Source organism: Gavia stellata, chromosome 20, assembly GCF_030936135.1.
Source record: "Gavia stellata isolate bGavSte3 chromosome 20, bGavSte3.hap2, whole genome shotgun sequence".
NCBI lineage: Eukaryota > Metazoa > Chordata > Aves > Gaviiformes > Gaviidae > Gavia > Gavia stellata.
Genome location: NC_082613.1, coordinates 8,696,596 through 8,711,105, shown reverse-complemented (window position 1 = coordinate 8,711,105; position 14,510 = coordinate 8,696,596). Strand labels below are relative to the sequence as shown.

Sequence of the window (14,510 nt, the reverse complement as noted above, 5' to 3'; positions counted from 1 at the left end):
TAGCCAGTAAATGCTTTAGGAAAAAAACCTTAAATGCAGATCACAAAAATTACCATCTGGAAATCATTCAGAACTTGTTTCAATCCAAAGGCAGTTGATTTCTGTAAGCTGTCTTTACAGGGCAGAGCAACACATTAGAGGAGAAAAGCAGGTAAGCAAAACACCAACCTAGATTATGGGGTGGGAGGACACACACACATATACACACACACATGCACACTGCTCACCAGCTCCAAAGCCTGGGAGGACTAAGTGCTTGTTGTCACTCTAGGCACATCAATGGAGGAAGGGGAAAAAAAGCAAAGATGCAGCTTTTGTGTAATACAGACAAGGACAAATTATATGAAATGAATGAACTGCCTGATTGGGAAGAAAAACACTATAGGGAATATTTTGAATGTACACAAAATGTGGAAACTAACTCTGCGTGCCAGTCTTTCATTAACACATGCAACAATTTCAAAATCCTCACATAGCTGGACTAACAAATTTTTTTCTATGCAAACAATTTCTCACCTCTAACAATGAGGAAAGCCAGCTTCTCTTTTGATGTCAAAGGTGAAAATGTTATTAATCAGAGGCAAATCTGTTTTATTTGGGGCAATACATGGAAGAACCCTTCAAGTGTAGTCAAATGGGCAATATGATCTCATACCATCAGCAGGATTCTTATGGGAAGTTTCAAACTTCAGTTTCTTTCAATGGCATAGAGCAAATGTGATTGTAGAAATTAATAGAAAACAAGTTGTTTTACCTTGGTTGCACTAAAGATGTATCCAAGAAGCACAACCAATAGATGAAACCATATTTTATTCCTCCTTTCTTCAACACAGAAGGAAACAACACTCTAACTAGATTTTCCAAATTTTGCAGAGGGTGGCAAACAGCACTTTAATCGTAAGACCTGTATTGCACCTGATCTCTCAAGTGTTCAGTAAGTCTCCAGCGAGTCTCTGGAGAGCTGTAAAGTTTCTCTCTGCTGTACCACCCTGCGCAGCCCTGACTGGACTGGGTGTCGGCACAGAACTAGCAGGGCACAGCTCTGCTCAGAGACAAACTGTCATGTGCTTCAATTACTCTGCAGAATTAATCCGGGCTCCAGGTCTGTCCCATCAGCATGCGAAGCGATGTGTCCTGGGTTAGCCATGCTACCCAACGTGATTTACAACTTTTCACTTGGTCTGGAAGTTTGAACACTTTGCAGATCAGGGACAAGCTGATTTGTGGGAGTCATTCCTCCCCCAAACAAGACAAGATTGCCTATAATTTACCAAATGTGGTCAAAGGGACTTACGGTGTTGAACTGCAAAATAGACCCTGCACAAAAGGTGCAGAAACATGAGCAAAACTCTTCAATGCAGAGGCTGATGCAACAGCCAGATACTAGTCACCATGTAGCTCTGTAGCTTCAAGCAGAGAAGCAGATTTGTTTGAAGTATATCAGCTGAGAGGGCACTTATGGACTATTCATGGGTTATCAGTGCAATAAATGCATTCAAATATTATCCCTTTCACTAGATGGGCGTACTTTGACCAAATATTTTTTTTTCCCAGCAACAAGCAAGGCCACATTTGTATTTTTTTTATACACCCAAATGGATACCGACCTCATCAGGACTGGAGGCCTGGTACACCCTGCAGGAGTCCTCATAGTGTCTCTCGGCTTCAGCCTGGTCCGTCACCCCATTGGACTCGTACACCGGTGTCACGTTGTGGCACAGCGCGATCGCCTTCACCGCCTCGTGCACTCGGCTGCTCATGGTTTTACGCACCTTGGTGGCTAAGGTAAGGCCCTTCACAGCAGGTGGGTCCTGAGATTGCTTATAAAAAAACGGAAAGCAGAATAAAGTCTTACTGCAGAAGAAAATAAAGATTTAAATTAAGTTTTTACTCCAGTGAAGACCATCTATGTAGCAGTTGTGCAGGCTCTTACGTCCCCAGGAATGAGACGCACTCTTCATACACCTTAACTCAGACCATCACTGGGAACATAGCCCAGTGTATCCAACTTCTTTATCATTATTACTGGTGGAGTGAAGTGCCCCAAAGATTTACCTAAGTTTTTGGGACAGTACACTGAGATAAAGACCCTTTGTTGCAGATCCACCAAACCCTGACCAGTGAAAGACCAAAGCCAGAAGACTCAGTGAAACCACTTTTTGCTCCGCAAAAGACCAGTGGCTCTGAAAATTTAGAGTCAATTGGGTTTCATGTGCAAGAAAATCTTAATTACATTCACTTAATTTTTAATACTATTTTTAGTATCAGAATGGGAGTCTTCAGATAATTGCACAATTACTAAATTATCCTGGTTGAAGAAGGGACACACAGTGATCTAGTTTCCTGCTCTGTTAACCTTTAGTGTCAAGAGGACAAAAGTTTCACTTCCAGGTCAAAGGCCACAACATGGTAAAAATAAGAGCAAAGAATAAGAACTACAGTTCAAAATGAATCATTGCCAGCAAATGCTTCTCATTATAAAGAGCCTCACTTGGTAATGATGAACATTTTATGAAGCATATCCTTTACGAGTGTAATTCCACATGCTATTTTCCACACTCTAGTGATTAGGACACGGGATCTTCAAATTTAATATTGCTGCTCATCAGCATTGTGGCAACAGGCTTTAACCAATTCAAACAGCAGCAAACCCTCAGCTGAAGTGCATTTAGATTGACATATAGCACTAGTCAAATACTGAACTAGTCACAGTCACCAAAAGATTCTTCAGAAATATTGAATACTTTGGCAAATAATTAACCAGTAGTCACGTTTTCTCTGGAGATTGAGTACAAAATGAGGGCAAAGAGATCTGAAGTCTGTTTTTTTGGGATTGGTTGTTTTTTTTGTTTTGGGGTTTGGTTTGGTTTTGGTTTTTTTTTTAAGTACAGTTCAGTCATTTAAGGCTCTCAACACTAAGAGAAGAACCAGATGCCAAGAAGGCTGTGAAAGCAGAGGAGGGAAAGAGAGGTAGCTGAGAGTTACAAGTTACCTGAGACACATGCCAGTGAAAAAGATAATTACTCAAAATACCAGGTATTTATCAACTATCATATGCTTAGTTAAAAGCACATTGTAGCCTGACAGTCTGCCTAGGGAAAAGCTATGCCACCAAACAGATCACTGCGGTCAATTAAACTTGCTGCACATCTTTACCACCGTGAATAAAATCCAAACATAAAAACCCTATTTACAGTAAGTCCATAGTGCCTTTTTCCAGGCAAGAATGCTGGCTTCATGTTTCACTTTGGAAGAGGTATAGAAATTGCACTTCAGTCTAAAAATCTCTGAGCAAAGCAAAAACAATGTGACATGAAAAACTCAGTTCACTGCATTGGGTGTGCATGCCCAAGGAAAAGCACAGGCACTTCGAAAACTACTTCTGCGGTTTCTGTTGGAAGAAAGCAATTCCACAACTATTGAGAAATAAAAAAGCTTGATATAATTACACAGGAGTAGGAGCTCATCACTAACATCTGCAGATTGTGTCTGTGGAATCACATTTTACAAAAGAGAAAACTTAACTGTCAGTAAGTCACAAAAAAAAGTTATTTCTAGCTGCAGTTAAAAGAATGGTTATTAACAGAAAATTAAAAATAATGCTTCCATGATTACATAATTAGTGACAATTCTTACATCTTTTATAAGTACCAGTGGCTGGAACATCAGCCACTGACAGCTGATTTTTTATTTTTTTTTTAAGTTAGTAATATTCTTAAGTAAAACCTCATCCCTTGTTTTGAGAAGGAAGTGCATGTATCTATATGAAGTTTCAATTGATAAGCATCTTGTCTGCCGTAACGTGCTAAGGAATCCAGTCTGCTGACCCAGGCAAGTCACATGGCATTGCCTGGTTATCATACAAAACCGAAATAAATGACTAAGAATAGAGATGAAGGCTTTTCAGATGCTGGCTCACCCAGTGATACTGAAAGAGGAATGCAAGGGAGAGACTTCCCAAAACAGGATTTTCCTGTTCTATGCTTTACATGGTGACTTTGCTGCCTTCTTTAGCTGTAGATATTTCTCAAAGCAGATGTCAGTTATGCATCATATAAGATCATTGGTGCGTTAGTGCAAGAGTCCCACTTTTACCATTTTCTTTTTTAACCATCAGGCCTAAAGCAGTGATACTGGCACACTGTTGTCTGTTACTGCTTACTAAGTACCTATGGTTCCTCTTCCTTTATTATTGCCCCAGTACACAGCCTTTCAAACAGCAACTTAAGCCAGTAAATATTACCCAGAGCCAATTTTTCAATGAAGCAAACGCTCTGATTGCTGTAAGTGGTGAATGTCTAAATAAAAGCATGCTATTTTACAAACAGACCTCAGTAGCAAGACACAGGCCCATACACTCACATATACTTACAGATCTGTGCACATGCTGGATGTGAATGTGTAACAATCTATGAATGTAATAAGCAATCATGATAATATTTATTTATTAAGTATCCAATGACCTTCAGACTTTTCCAAAATGTAATAGTTAATGGGCAGATCCCTGCCATATTAATTCAACATTAGCCCAGTGACCCAGAAAACTGTTTCATGAACAAAGAGTTAAGTAATGCAATTTAATTCTACCTGAGTGTATATACTGAATATGTGGCTCTGCACTTCATCCATGGAGTCCAGGCCATAAGCTACCGTTCCCAGATGAAGTCGCTTGAAGACCATCTCATTCTGTGTAAGGGTTCCTGTAACAGAAGCAGCAACAGATAGGGAGTGGGAACCAACACGCCTATTCCACAGCACACGTTCTCATCCTTGCTGTCTCGCCAAATTCAAGAGAAACTGGGCCAGAAGCTGAATCAGTCACTGCAGCAGGCTCTCAGCACAGGCTGAGGCCAGCAAAAAAGACAATATTAATAAGCCTGAGGGCTGATTCTCCCAGGAATTAGTGGTGCACATCACTGTGCCAGTAAATAAGAATGAGATTTACCCCAAAGTCACAATGCCAGCAAGAGCTGCAGGCATAATTCTGGTGCTGTTGGAACCAAAGAAAACTTCTGGAAACAACTTCAATGGGACCAGGATTTTATGTCAGACCAAGCTTTTCATTAGAGCTTAGGTCTTCTGAATTCAAGCTCAACTTTAAAAGTGTAAGGACAACAGCAGACAGACTGATGGTATGTTTCTGCCTACATGTGTAAGTGACCTTCATCTGGCTTTGAAAACTAACTCTAAAAAGTTGCTTTTAATTTTGGTTTTACCCTCAGCTTTTGGCTTAATAGCACACTTTAAGTATTCTTTGAAGTAGCATAATATTCCTGTCCTATCTTACTCATAGTGTGTTCAGAATAATAAAATGCAATATTTTTTTTTTTCAAAAACTGATTAAATCATATTGTCAAAGTGACAGGAAATGCATATTTCTTCTAGTCCAAAGAAATCTTACATTATACTCTCTGGCTGGCCAAAAATGTAACAAAATCCGAACAACAACATACCATGACTCAAAACTGTATTTTCTACATAGATACCTGTTTTGTCTGTAAGCAAATACGATATCCTCCCCAGCTGCTCAGGAATAGTACTGGACCGAACCACAGTTCCAGGGATTTTGGAATCTCTGCGGATCACCCAGCTGTAAACAATTTTCCCCATGTCCAGATTCACACGTAAACTATGCAGGAGAAAGGGGAAAAAGAAAAACATATCTCCAGTTAAATTTTGGAAGAAATAATTGTGAACTGCCACAGTGCAATAATAGGACACATCTTCCATGCTGAATTTGAGCTGCCAAAGAGGGTGTTTTGGGAGAAGTATATTCAAAGTTGGTGGTCGCATGGCAAATGGGGAGAAGGACCATGCATTGCTGCAGTGGTACTGTAATTCAAAGATAGATGGTAAAATTATGTTGAGAAGAACAGATACAATTTGAGGGGAAGATGGACACAGACAAGTAAGGACAGCGTGATTGATACGCAGACAGCAGGTTAAAAATGGAACCGAAATGAATCCCAGACCTACATCGAAAGTAACGATCTACTTATTAATATAGTGCAATTAAAAATTAACATTTCAGTCCCCCCTCTAAAAGGCAATTGGGTCCTATTACACTACATGCTGTATAAATATCTCTCCTTTTCCATTTTTTGCTCTGCTCTTATCAAAGTAATCACGCAGCCTGAACACAGAGAAGGGGCCTTAAATGACTAAGCCACAGCCTCAGTTAGAGTCAGTGAACGGGTGAATATGCTAAACAAATTCAGCAGAAACAACAAAGCAATTCTTATGTTTCAACAGTAATTTGATTTCTATTCCTAGATTTGCTTACTTGTCAAATGAGGAATTGATGTAAGAGTTTACATGCTTGTTCATACTAGAAGCACAGAGGAGGATGCAAAGGAAACAGTGTTTTGCTGTTGTCTTACCTAATGGGAATTATGTTTGAGAACAGAAGGAGAAATCTTATGATCTGAAGATACCAACGGCCAGCAAAGTGCTGAAGGGCCACCATGACAAGCGAGACCACCACAAGAGCCCCAAACAGGATCTTGGTAAGACAGTTCACTTCCAAATCAAAAAGACCAATCTGAAGAAATAAAATGAAAACATTTCAAACACACAAGAGAAGTCATTAGCTCAATGTAATATTCACACAGCGAACGAACTGCCATATCCAAAGAGCTCTTCTCCACTAGCCAACAACTTCTCTTTTAAGACACTACAAGCATATTTAAATTTATAAGCAATATTGTTGCCAGCTTACTAAATAAGACTTCCATCCTTTGGAAGCTAAGCAATGCATGAAGAGGTGTGAGAGGACTCATGCTGCCAAAAGCTGCAGACTATATAAACATCCCTGCACCTTGTCTTAGCTTTGCTATAATAGAAGAATGCAGCAAAATAAGCTTTCCTATTTTAACTGGGACGATCTCATTATAACCATATAAAACAATGGTTTTACCAGTCTTATACATGTGTCTTCTCACTTTTTTTAATAGGATCAAAAAAATTAAGGAGAAATAGGTTCTTCTGTGGTAGCTATCTTAAATCATAGGCTGGAAAACATGAATCATTATTCCTATCGGGTTGTCCTTATAGTGTGTATGTATAGCATTTGGAAGGATTTTCTTTAAAAAAATGGAAATTTCTGCCCCTTTTTATTTATTATAAGACTAGTTCCTTACCATACCTTACTTCTTGGGTTTGAAGTATTCATCACACTGCGCAGTTCCCTTCCAGTGTAAAGGACAACTCCCACAACAGTACCTAAACAAAACAGAGCATGCATCAGCCAAAGAAAAACAACCTCTGTTTGTTTTCTCTATAAAAATACTTGTTGGATCCAAAGGCTTGGCAGTTGGAAAGGAATTTTAGCAGGTTCATTTCAGAAGCAATAGCAACCAGAAATTAAAAAAGCTGGTACTTGAAATATAAAACCTATGAAAACACAGACTTTGACAGAAGGCATCCTACAAAAAGTCAGTAAGTCTTCAACCACAATGCCCATATAGTTGGACTTGATGCAGCACCACAGACTGCATCAGCTAATGTGCATGGAAAGACAAGTCACCTGCTTTGCTCTCTCAACTTTCCCTGATCCCCTTTTGATGTTAGTTGTCTCTCCCCACTATAAATAAAAGTTGCTAAGGACGGAGGATTTCTTGGTTTTCCTCCCACCACTTTGAATCCCACTTAGGTGTGGGTAAGTTTGCCTTACAGCAGAAAGTGGTCGTTCATAATGTGTCAAAATTAAATCAGTTCTTTGAGCTACGGTTCTTCATTATTGGTGAAGGTTGCCACAATCAGAGTAAAGCCAATGAATTCCAACAGCTTTCAGAGACAGAATTACCTTATTTTAAACTCTACAATTTACTTTAAGTATTTGTCTAATTGCTGTTCCCACCAAAAGGCGAATCATGCCAACTGCTACCGTACTGTAACAGATGGAGCTGCTGGGAGCCTATCAGTGGATTTTAATGCTATGTCCCACAGTTGCTAAAGAGCTGAGAGCAACAAAGTTCTCCCTTTTCTTCTTGCAGAAACATAATACAGTTTAGCACCATAAATTACCAGGTTTCTACAGATTTCTCTTAAAGACTTTGCAAAAACCATAAAGAAAAAGCTATCTACCTTCAAGAGTTTAAAAGCTGCTATTTCTAAAGTCTAATTTTTTTACTAGAAAATTTTAGGGGTCTGTAAAAATGGAGAAAAACAACACTGAAAAAAAAGCACTGCTTTTTTTGGCAAATACATTGCCATTTTATACTCTGCTATTCCCCTGCTCCCATTAATGATCAAAGTTTTAACAAGCTCTAAGTGAATTATTTTTAAATAAGACTGATTCAAAAGAGGTGGTTTCTAAAAAAATGCTGGGAAACATTCCTTTAAAAAAAACCCCAAAAACAACAACAAATCACTAGAGCCAGATGGCAGGTGGTGGTAAGATCATCACAATTCAAATCAGCAGATGGCACAGCTACTCCAAATCAACCGCAAACAGTCAGAGTCGGACCCATTCCTACTACAGCAGATGGAGAAAGTCACATAGCTCTGCTTCATCTTACAAGCAAAGGCTGCCCCAGTGAGATGGCATCACCACAACTTGACAGCTTTCACTTACAGAAGAAGAAAAATAATATCCACATTTTTTCCTAACAGAAACAACCTATAACATACTATTTATTATTACCATAGGAGAAACAAAACTGAGTATTATATTGATCGTCAGTCAAAATGAGAGGAAAAACCTGCCACGACTAGAAAACAGCTTGAAGGCACACTGGTATGTATAAAAAGAGTGTTTCTAGTTGTTTTATGGCCATTCAAAACAGACTCAACTGCGTAAACCATTTGAAATGATGAAAATATTTGCAAATGTTATTCCTATTAACTGAACTCACAAAGATGACTATCTACAAATAACTTGCTCAGAAAGAAGGATTAGATTCAAACAGTGAGTTCATTTCGGCAGAGAGGAGGTCATCACATGCCTTGATACAGACGCCAAGACCACCCGGGACTTCGAAACAGCACTGAAGTAGCAACCAGGTGAAGCAGAGTGTGCGCTGTGCCCTCCTTTGGGGAAAAATGTCTGCACCCACGTGTATACTACACGCAGCTGAGTGTACAGCAGAGGAAGAGCTTTTACGCTCAGCAGGCACTTGCTGTGAGCATGCTGAGGGCAGGAAAGCATTCCCCTCTGACTTCAGTAGGACTATTCACTGTACGCCCCTCCATGTCAGGCTCAGCCACAGCAGTGTGAGATCTGCAATGGTTCAAGAGCTGGTACAGATTACAGCTTCGATACAAGAGGCAAAAAAAGAGCTCCCCCCCCTCCCCCCACCCCGGGAAAGAGTACTGCGGGGAGAGGAGCCATACAGGACAGACTCGCAAGAAAAATTACTTTCCATTTCTCCATCTATTTTGTTCAGAAGCAGGATGAGCTGAGACTCATACGTTAAGAGGACTGACAGGTATTTGAAGCTGCCAGGCTGACTACATGTGTCTACACTCAAAGGTGATGAAGGTAGGTTACCTACTGCATGGCAATTACTAATCTACAAACATAATTTATTTGATTAAATTTTATTTGGACCTTGATTAAATTGTATTTGGACAACTGGTTTTTTTACAATCCCTTGGTCACAGCACTGGGACAACACTGTAATACATTTCAAAGAAGAGTCAGAGCAGGATTAAATAGAAACATACAGGAATAAAATTTATTCACTGTTTTCTCTTTTAAGAGCAAATCAAAATCTTTTTAGTGCTTCAAAAAATCTTCTGAAGTTTATGTTCCTTCCTATTATTATTAATTGCATATACACCTTGGTAGTGCACTGTCAAGTCTCTCCATTCCACAACTTTAATTCCAGAACTGTACTACAGAATTTCACTCTCCTCCAGCTATCGCCCTGCAAACTTTGCAAGAATGCTGGACAGGAGAGGCACAAGCCTTTTACTTTGACAAGCCTCTACAAGAGGGCATTGATTAATCTTAGGCCTTGGGAGCTTATCGTATATATAAGCCAAAATCTGCCAAAGAATTTATTTTTTTTTCCTTTTTAAAAGTATATGAGACGAACTCAATGGAAGCACTTACCTGGAAATCTTTCATCTTAGCTTCTGTTACCAGAATCTATTTGACACCATTTCTGTTACAGATTAGGATGTCAATGTGGAGAGCAATTAAGTGCTATTCTGGTCCTAGATGCTAAAGAAGTGCCCAAAGGCCACTCCAATTCTTTCTCATCTAGGAATGTCCAAGAGGCAATTAGATGTCAGCTCAGCTCCCCAGAGGTGTTAGGACAAGTGGGAAACCTCATTCCAACTGCTAATTTCTCCAACTGACAGAGATTATTATTCCATTACAAAAAGACCTTTAAAAATTGTTAACATATTCCCTTAAAAAAAAATTTACACATGCCTCTGTCTTACCTGATGCAATCACTGTGCTGGCCCATAGGGTGTTTTCTATGCTTAAACTTTCATTTACTGGAGGGTCACTGTCCTCCTACAACAGAATAAAAAGAAAAATAAACAAACTTGTCAGTAATGCAAAAGACCAGTCGATGACAAGAGTCACACAGAGGTGTTTGGAGAGGGATGCTAGGAGAGTTGGTAGAGGGCTTCTTGATAGGTAAATCTCTGGCTGGGTTAAAAACATGAGCACTTTGTTTCAGTCTGGGGGGACTGGGGGGGAAGGACGGGGACAGAAGGACTGGGGGGGGCGGGGTGGAATCTATTAAGATACCTCTGCCTGTTGAAGGCTCCTGGGAATCATAAATGAGAAAGGGATTTGTCAGCACCTCTCCTGGGACCACAGGAAAATGTTCCCTCACTTGCCTCATGCAGATTAATAGCATTTCTCCTGCTACTGTAAGATCTCACTGAGAACCTGTTTGGACTGCTCAGTGATGCCTGATACGCACCAGAGAACAGTTACAAGAAAGCACGATTCCTCTTAGGCACCAACAGATTAATTCTGCACAATTGTACCTTTGCATGAGAAAGTAAATTCAGGTCTGTGCAGTTTTTTTACAGAAACTGCCTCCCCAAGCTACTCAAACTCCTCTTCCGTGCCAGCGCTATTAAACCAGATTAAACCATGCCACATAAAGATAAAAGGGCAAAACCTACAATGTTGAACTAAAATACCAGCAAACAACTTCCAGAAAGCTGTAATGGTCTCCTATTGGTTACAAAATCATTTGTCCTCTGAAAGGTCCCCAAGAGTATTAGATGAATCTCTCAAAATTCTCATAATCCCACTGAAAGGAAAAAAAACAACCTTTTGCCTCAAGTAAGTAATCCATCTTCTCAACAGGTCAAAAGATATGTATTTTTTAATGGTGATATTTCACAGTGGCTCTGAGCTGCTGCCCTCTGAAATAGGGGGCAGATATAACTGAGTTCACATAGGTTGCATGCAATTGAAAGCAAAAAACCAACTGACTCGGAATTAAGACTGCTATTGCCTGATCTAACGAAGATCCCCTATCTTTTCACAATTAAAGGATTTTAATCCTACAGAGTCCATGGTGGTCCAAATTTCCTTCTGAACAGGCACCTTGAATACGTAACTACCAATCTCTGTCCAAATATTCAGGTCTAAAACCTTCAGAGTAAAGTCCTTAATCCCAAACATCCTATGACATTGTCTCCAAGTCAAAGCTTCAATAACCGTACTTTTGTTTCAGATTTATTTCATGGATTTTATGAAGAAAAAAAAAGAAAGAAGAGACAAGGAATGGCAAGAGAGACTTCACTATTTCTCCTGAAAAACTCTGGCATCCTGGTAGCATTCAGCAGGTTTGCACAGCAAGCACTATGTGTATGTTTCCAAGCATATGTCAGCAAGACTCACCCTTGTGAAGGTCCCCACAAAATTATGTATATCAATATTGGGTTCTTCTGCATATACATAGGATCGGATTTGCAGTAGGTCCTATGAAACAGACATGTTTTGGCAGACAGTTAGACAACGACATTTTAATAATGTACAAATGTTTCTACCAAAATACTTTGAGCAAGAGTTACTTATCAAGTTAAGATAATTACTACAGTATATTACTCACTGGAGCCCAACTGTCTGACAGAAAATACAACTGTTTACCGGCTTCGCTGAAGAGTATTTCTTGAACTGATACCTGAGAAACTCCTGGGAGTTACTTAGATGTCGGTGCCCCGTAAAAGAAATTTCAGCCTGAATAATCAAGACAGCCTACGACACTTATTACTTTGTAGCAAAGGTTTGGACTAGTCTTCCAAGGCAACCAAGGAACACCCTATCACTCAATAGTTCAAGATCCCAGTGTCACTAGGAACAGTTCTGTGGTGACACGAAGACAACGCCAATTCTGCAGTGTTTTCACTGCTGACACCTACACATGCATGAACTATTCACTCCATGGAGAGAATGCCTTGCTTCAAAGCCTTTGTATAAAATAAACTTCTTGTGCTTTTTACAGATAGAACATCAATAAAGCAGGTACCTCTGAAGGTACTGCAGTGCAAGGAATGAAAGGGAGCATTTGAGAAGTACCACCAACAAGGGTACCTATCCTGCAACAAGACCTATCCTGCAGTAAGTTACTGCAATGCTCTCTGGAGAGGAAAAAGAAAATAGGAGCATCCTACTATTAGCCACCCACCTCCTGCTGCAAGGTCATTCTCCAGCTGCCAACCCCAGTGCCCATCCGCACAGCTTTGCAGTGACAGCCATGTGGCACAGAGACATCAAGATTCACCTTACCTGAAATTTTGCTGGGAGCTTGGGAAGAGCTGGCTTACCCTTACATTCTTTGTTGCCAAAGTTAATCTGTAACAGGCACTGAGCCCTGTGCAGAACTATGCTGCATTAACCTGTTTCTCAAAACAGCCCATTAACTGAAGCACCTGAACATTTTTCAGGTAAAACAGATAACATGTGTTTACCACGTAGAATATTTTATATGAAGGCAGCTTACAGAAGCAGTTGGCAGTCTTTGAGTACAGGTAACAGGCAGCCGCAATTTCCAGTCTGTCTCACCATCCAGCTGGTCAGTGCGAAGGAAGCAAGACCCTGTGGATTTTCAATACCAGTCAGCACTCTTTCCAGATCTGTCTCAGGTACACCTATAGCTCATTAAATGAGCTATATATCTAGGACACCTTTCTTTCTTTGGAAACAGTATCTAATTTCACGTAACATTTGTTAATAACGTAAGAATGGTATTCTTGCATCACACATTCACTTCCTTCTACTAGTCCAGAATACAGTGAGTCTGCACTGCATCTTTAAGACATTTGAAATGTTCTCATTAGTCTTTATGTTTTTTAATGCTTCTGATCAAACATTTCCTTATCCCACACTTAACAAAACAAACCTGAATGGCAAGTAAAATGATTTACATGTATAATGCAAACCATTGTGCAACCTGATTCATTTACCCTGGATTCACTACCTACGTTCTTTGATTAGCACACAAAAACCAAGTATAACATCCTGAGAAGTCATGGTCCATTAAAGCATTTGAATTCTCTGCCTCTCTAAAATTTTACTATTATCTATTTCTTTCACATTTCCAAAAGATAATTTTCTCTAAACAACCAGTGAAAGGTTAATGGCTATTTTGACAATTGGTTCCAGATGTTTACCATTCTTCTCCGACGTCCTCAGGAAGATCATGTCAGCAGGGACCCGCTGGTTCTGTTAGGAGAAGAAAGGCCATTATTGTGCATACACCCCTGCACGCGTGTGCAGCCGCCTTCCACAGCCCCACCGTGACAAGCAAAGGGGGTATGGAGGAGAAAGAGGATTTCTTTGTCAAACTGAAGCTTGGTATTCATTTTGCTTTGAATCCTAACCTCCCTTCCCTGCAGAATTCCAAGTGCAGAATAATAACTGGTGCCAGCTCCCACTGACCAGACTGACCAACAGCTAGGTTTACAAAAGAGCTAGTGAGTAACTCTAGAAGTATGAAGAAATTTTAAACCAATGCTGGTTTCCTTTCAAGAAGTCCCATGCTAGAAGAAAGCACGTATCTGGAATCTCCAGCTACCATTTTTCTTTTTTTTTGTACTGAATATTTTCAGACTAACAGTTTTAGAGGACATAGCTGCTTGCACAGAGAGTGTGTGAAAAAGGGGGCGGGGGCAGAGGGAGAAACCCTGAAAAGTGATTAAATATTATAACTAGTGTTCAACACTAGTTGATATTCTGAGCCTATTATAAAATAAATGTGACTTCAAAATATCTCACCTTCTATGGTCTTGCAAAAAAAGTACTTTACAAAGAAAAGATGCACATAAAGGCTAACCTTTTCAACAATGATGAGGTCGCCTACTTGTATATTAGAGCTCTTCACCTTCACAGTCCCTGCAAAAGAAAGATATCAGTACATTAAAGAAGCAGCAATTCAGGATTTGTGGGTGCTGTGTGATGCTCCTTACCTCCCTTCCTTCCACTTCACTATTCTGGAGAAAACGGGTAACATTTCTATCACAAGAATTACGCAACGCTGCCCTGTAAAGACTTACCAAGCCTACTGCTCCTACTGGGTAAAGCAGTAGGT

At 39.9% G+C, this 14,510-nt stretch overlaps 1 protein-coding gene across 1 annotated transcript in view; it reads right to left on the bottom strand.

Annotated features, from left to right (window-relative positions):
* The window catches only part of ATP9A (ATPase phospholipid transporting 9A (putative)), a 59,950-nt gene that overhangs the window by 23,340 nt on the left and 22,100 nt on the right, over positions 1-14,510 (bottom strand). The window contains exons 5-14 of the mRNA XM_059827115.1: positions 14,256-14,314; positions 13,594-13,645; positions 12,924-13,018; positions 11,822-11,902; positions 10,393-10,468; positions 7,145-7,221; positions 6,381-6,541; positions 5,487-5,629; positions 4,588-4,700; positions 1,608-1,820 (exon numbers count right to left, since the gene is read on the bottom strand). Coding sequence (XP_059683098.1) covers positions 1,608-1,820; positions 4,588-4,700; positions 5,487-5,629; positions 6,381-6,541; positions 7,145-7,221; positions 10,393-10,468; positions 11,822-11,902; positions 12,924-13,018; positions 13,594-13,645; positions 14,256-14,314 — 1,070 coding nt within the window. The remainder of the gene's footprint in view (positions 1-1,607; positions 1,821-4,587; positions 4,701-5,486; positions 5,630-6,380; positions 6,542-7,144; positions 7,222-10,392; positions 10,469-11,821; positions 11,903-12,923; positions 13,019-13,593; positions 13,646-14,255; positions 14,315-14,510) is intronic.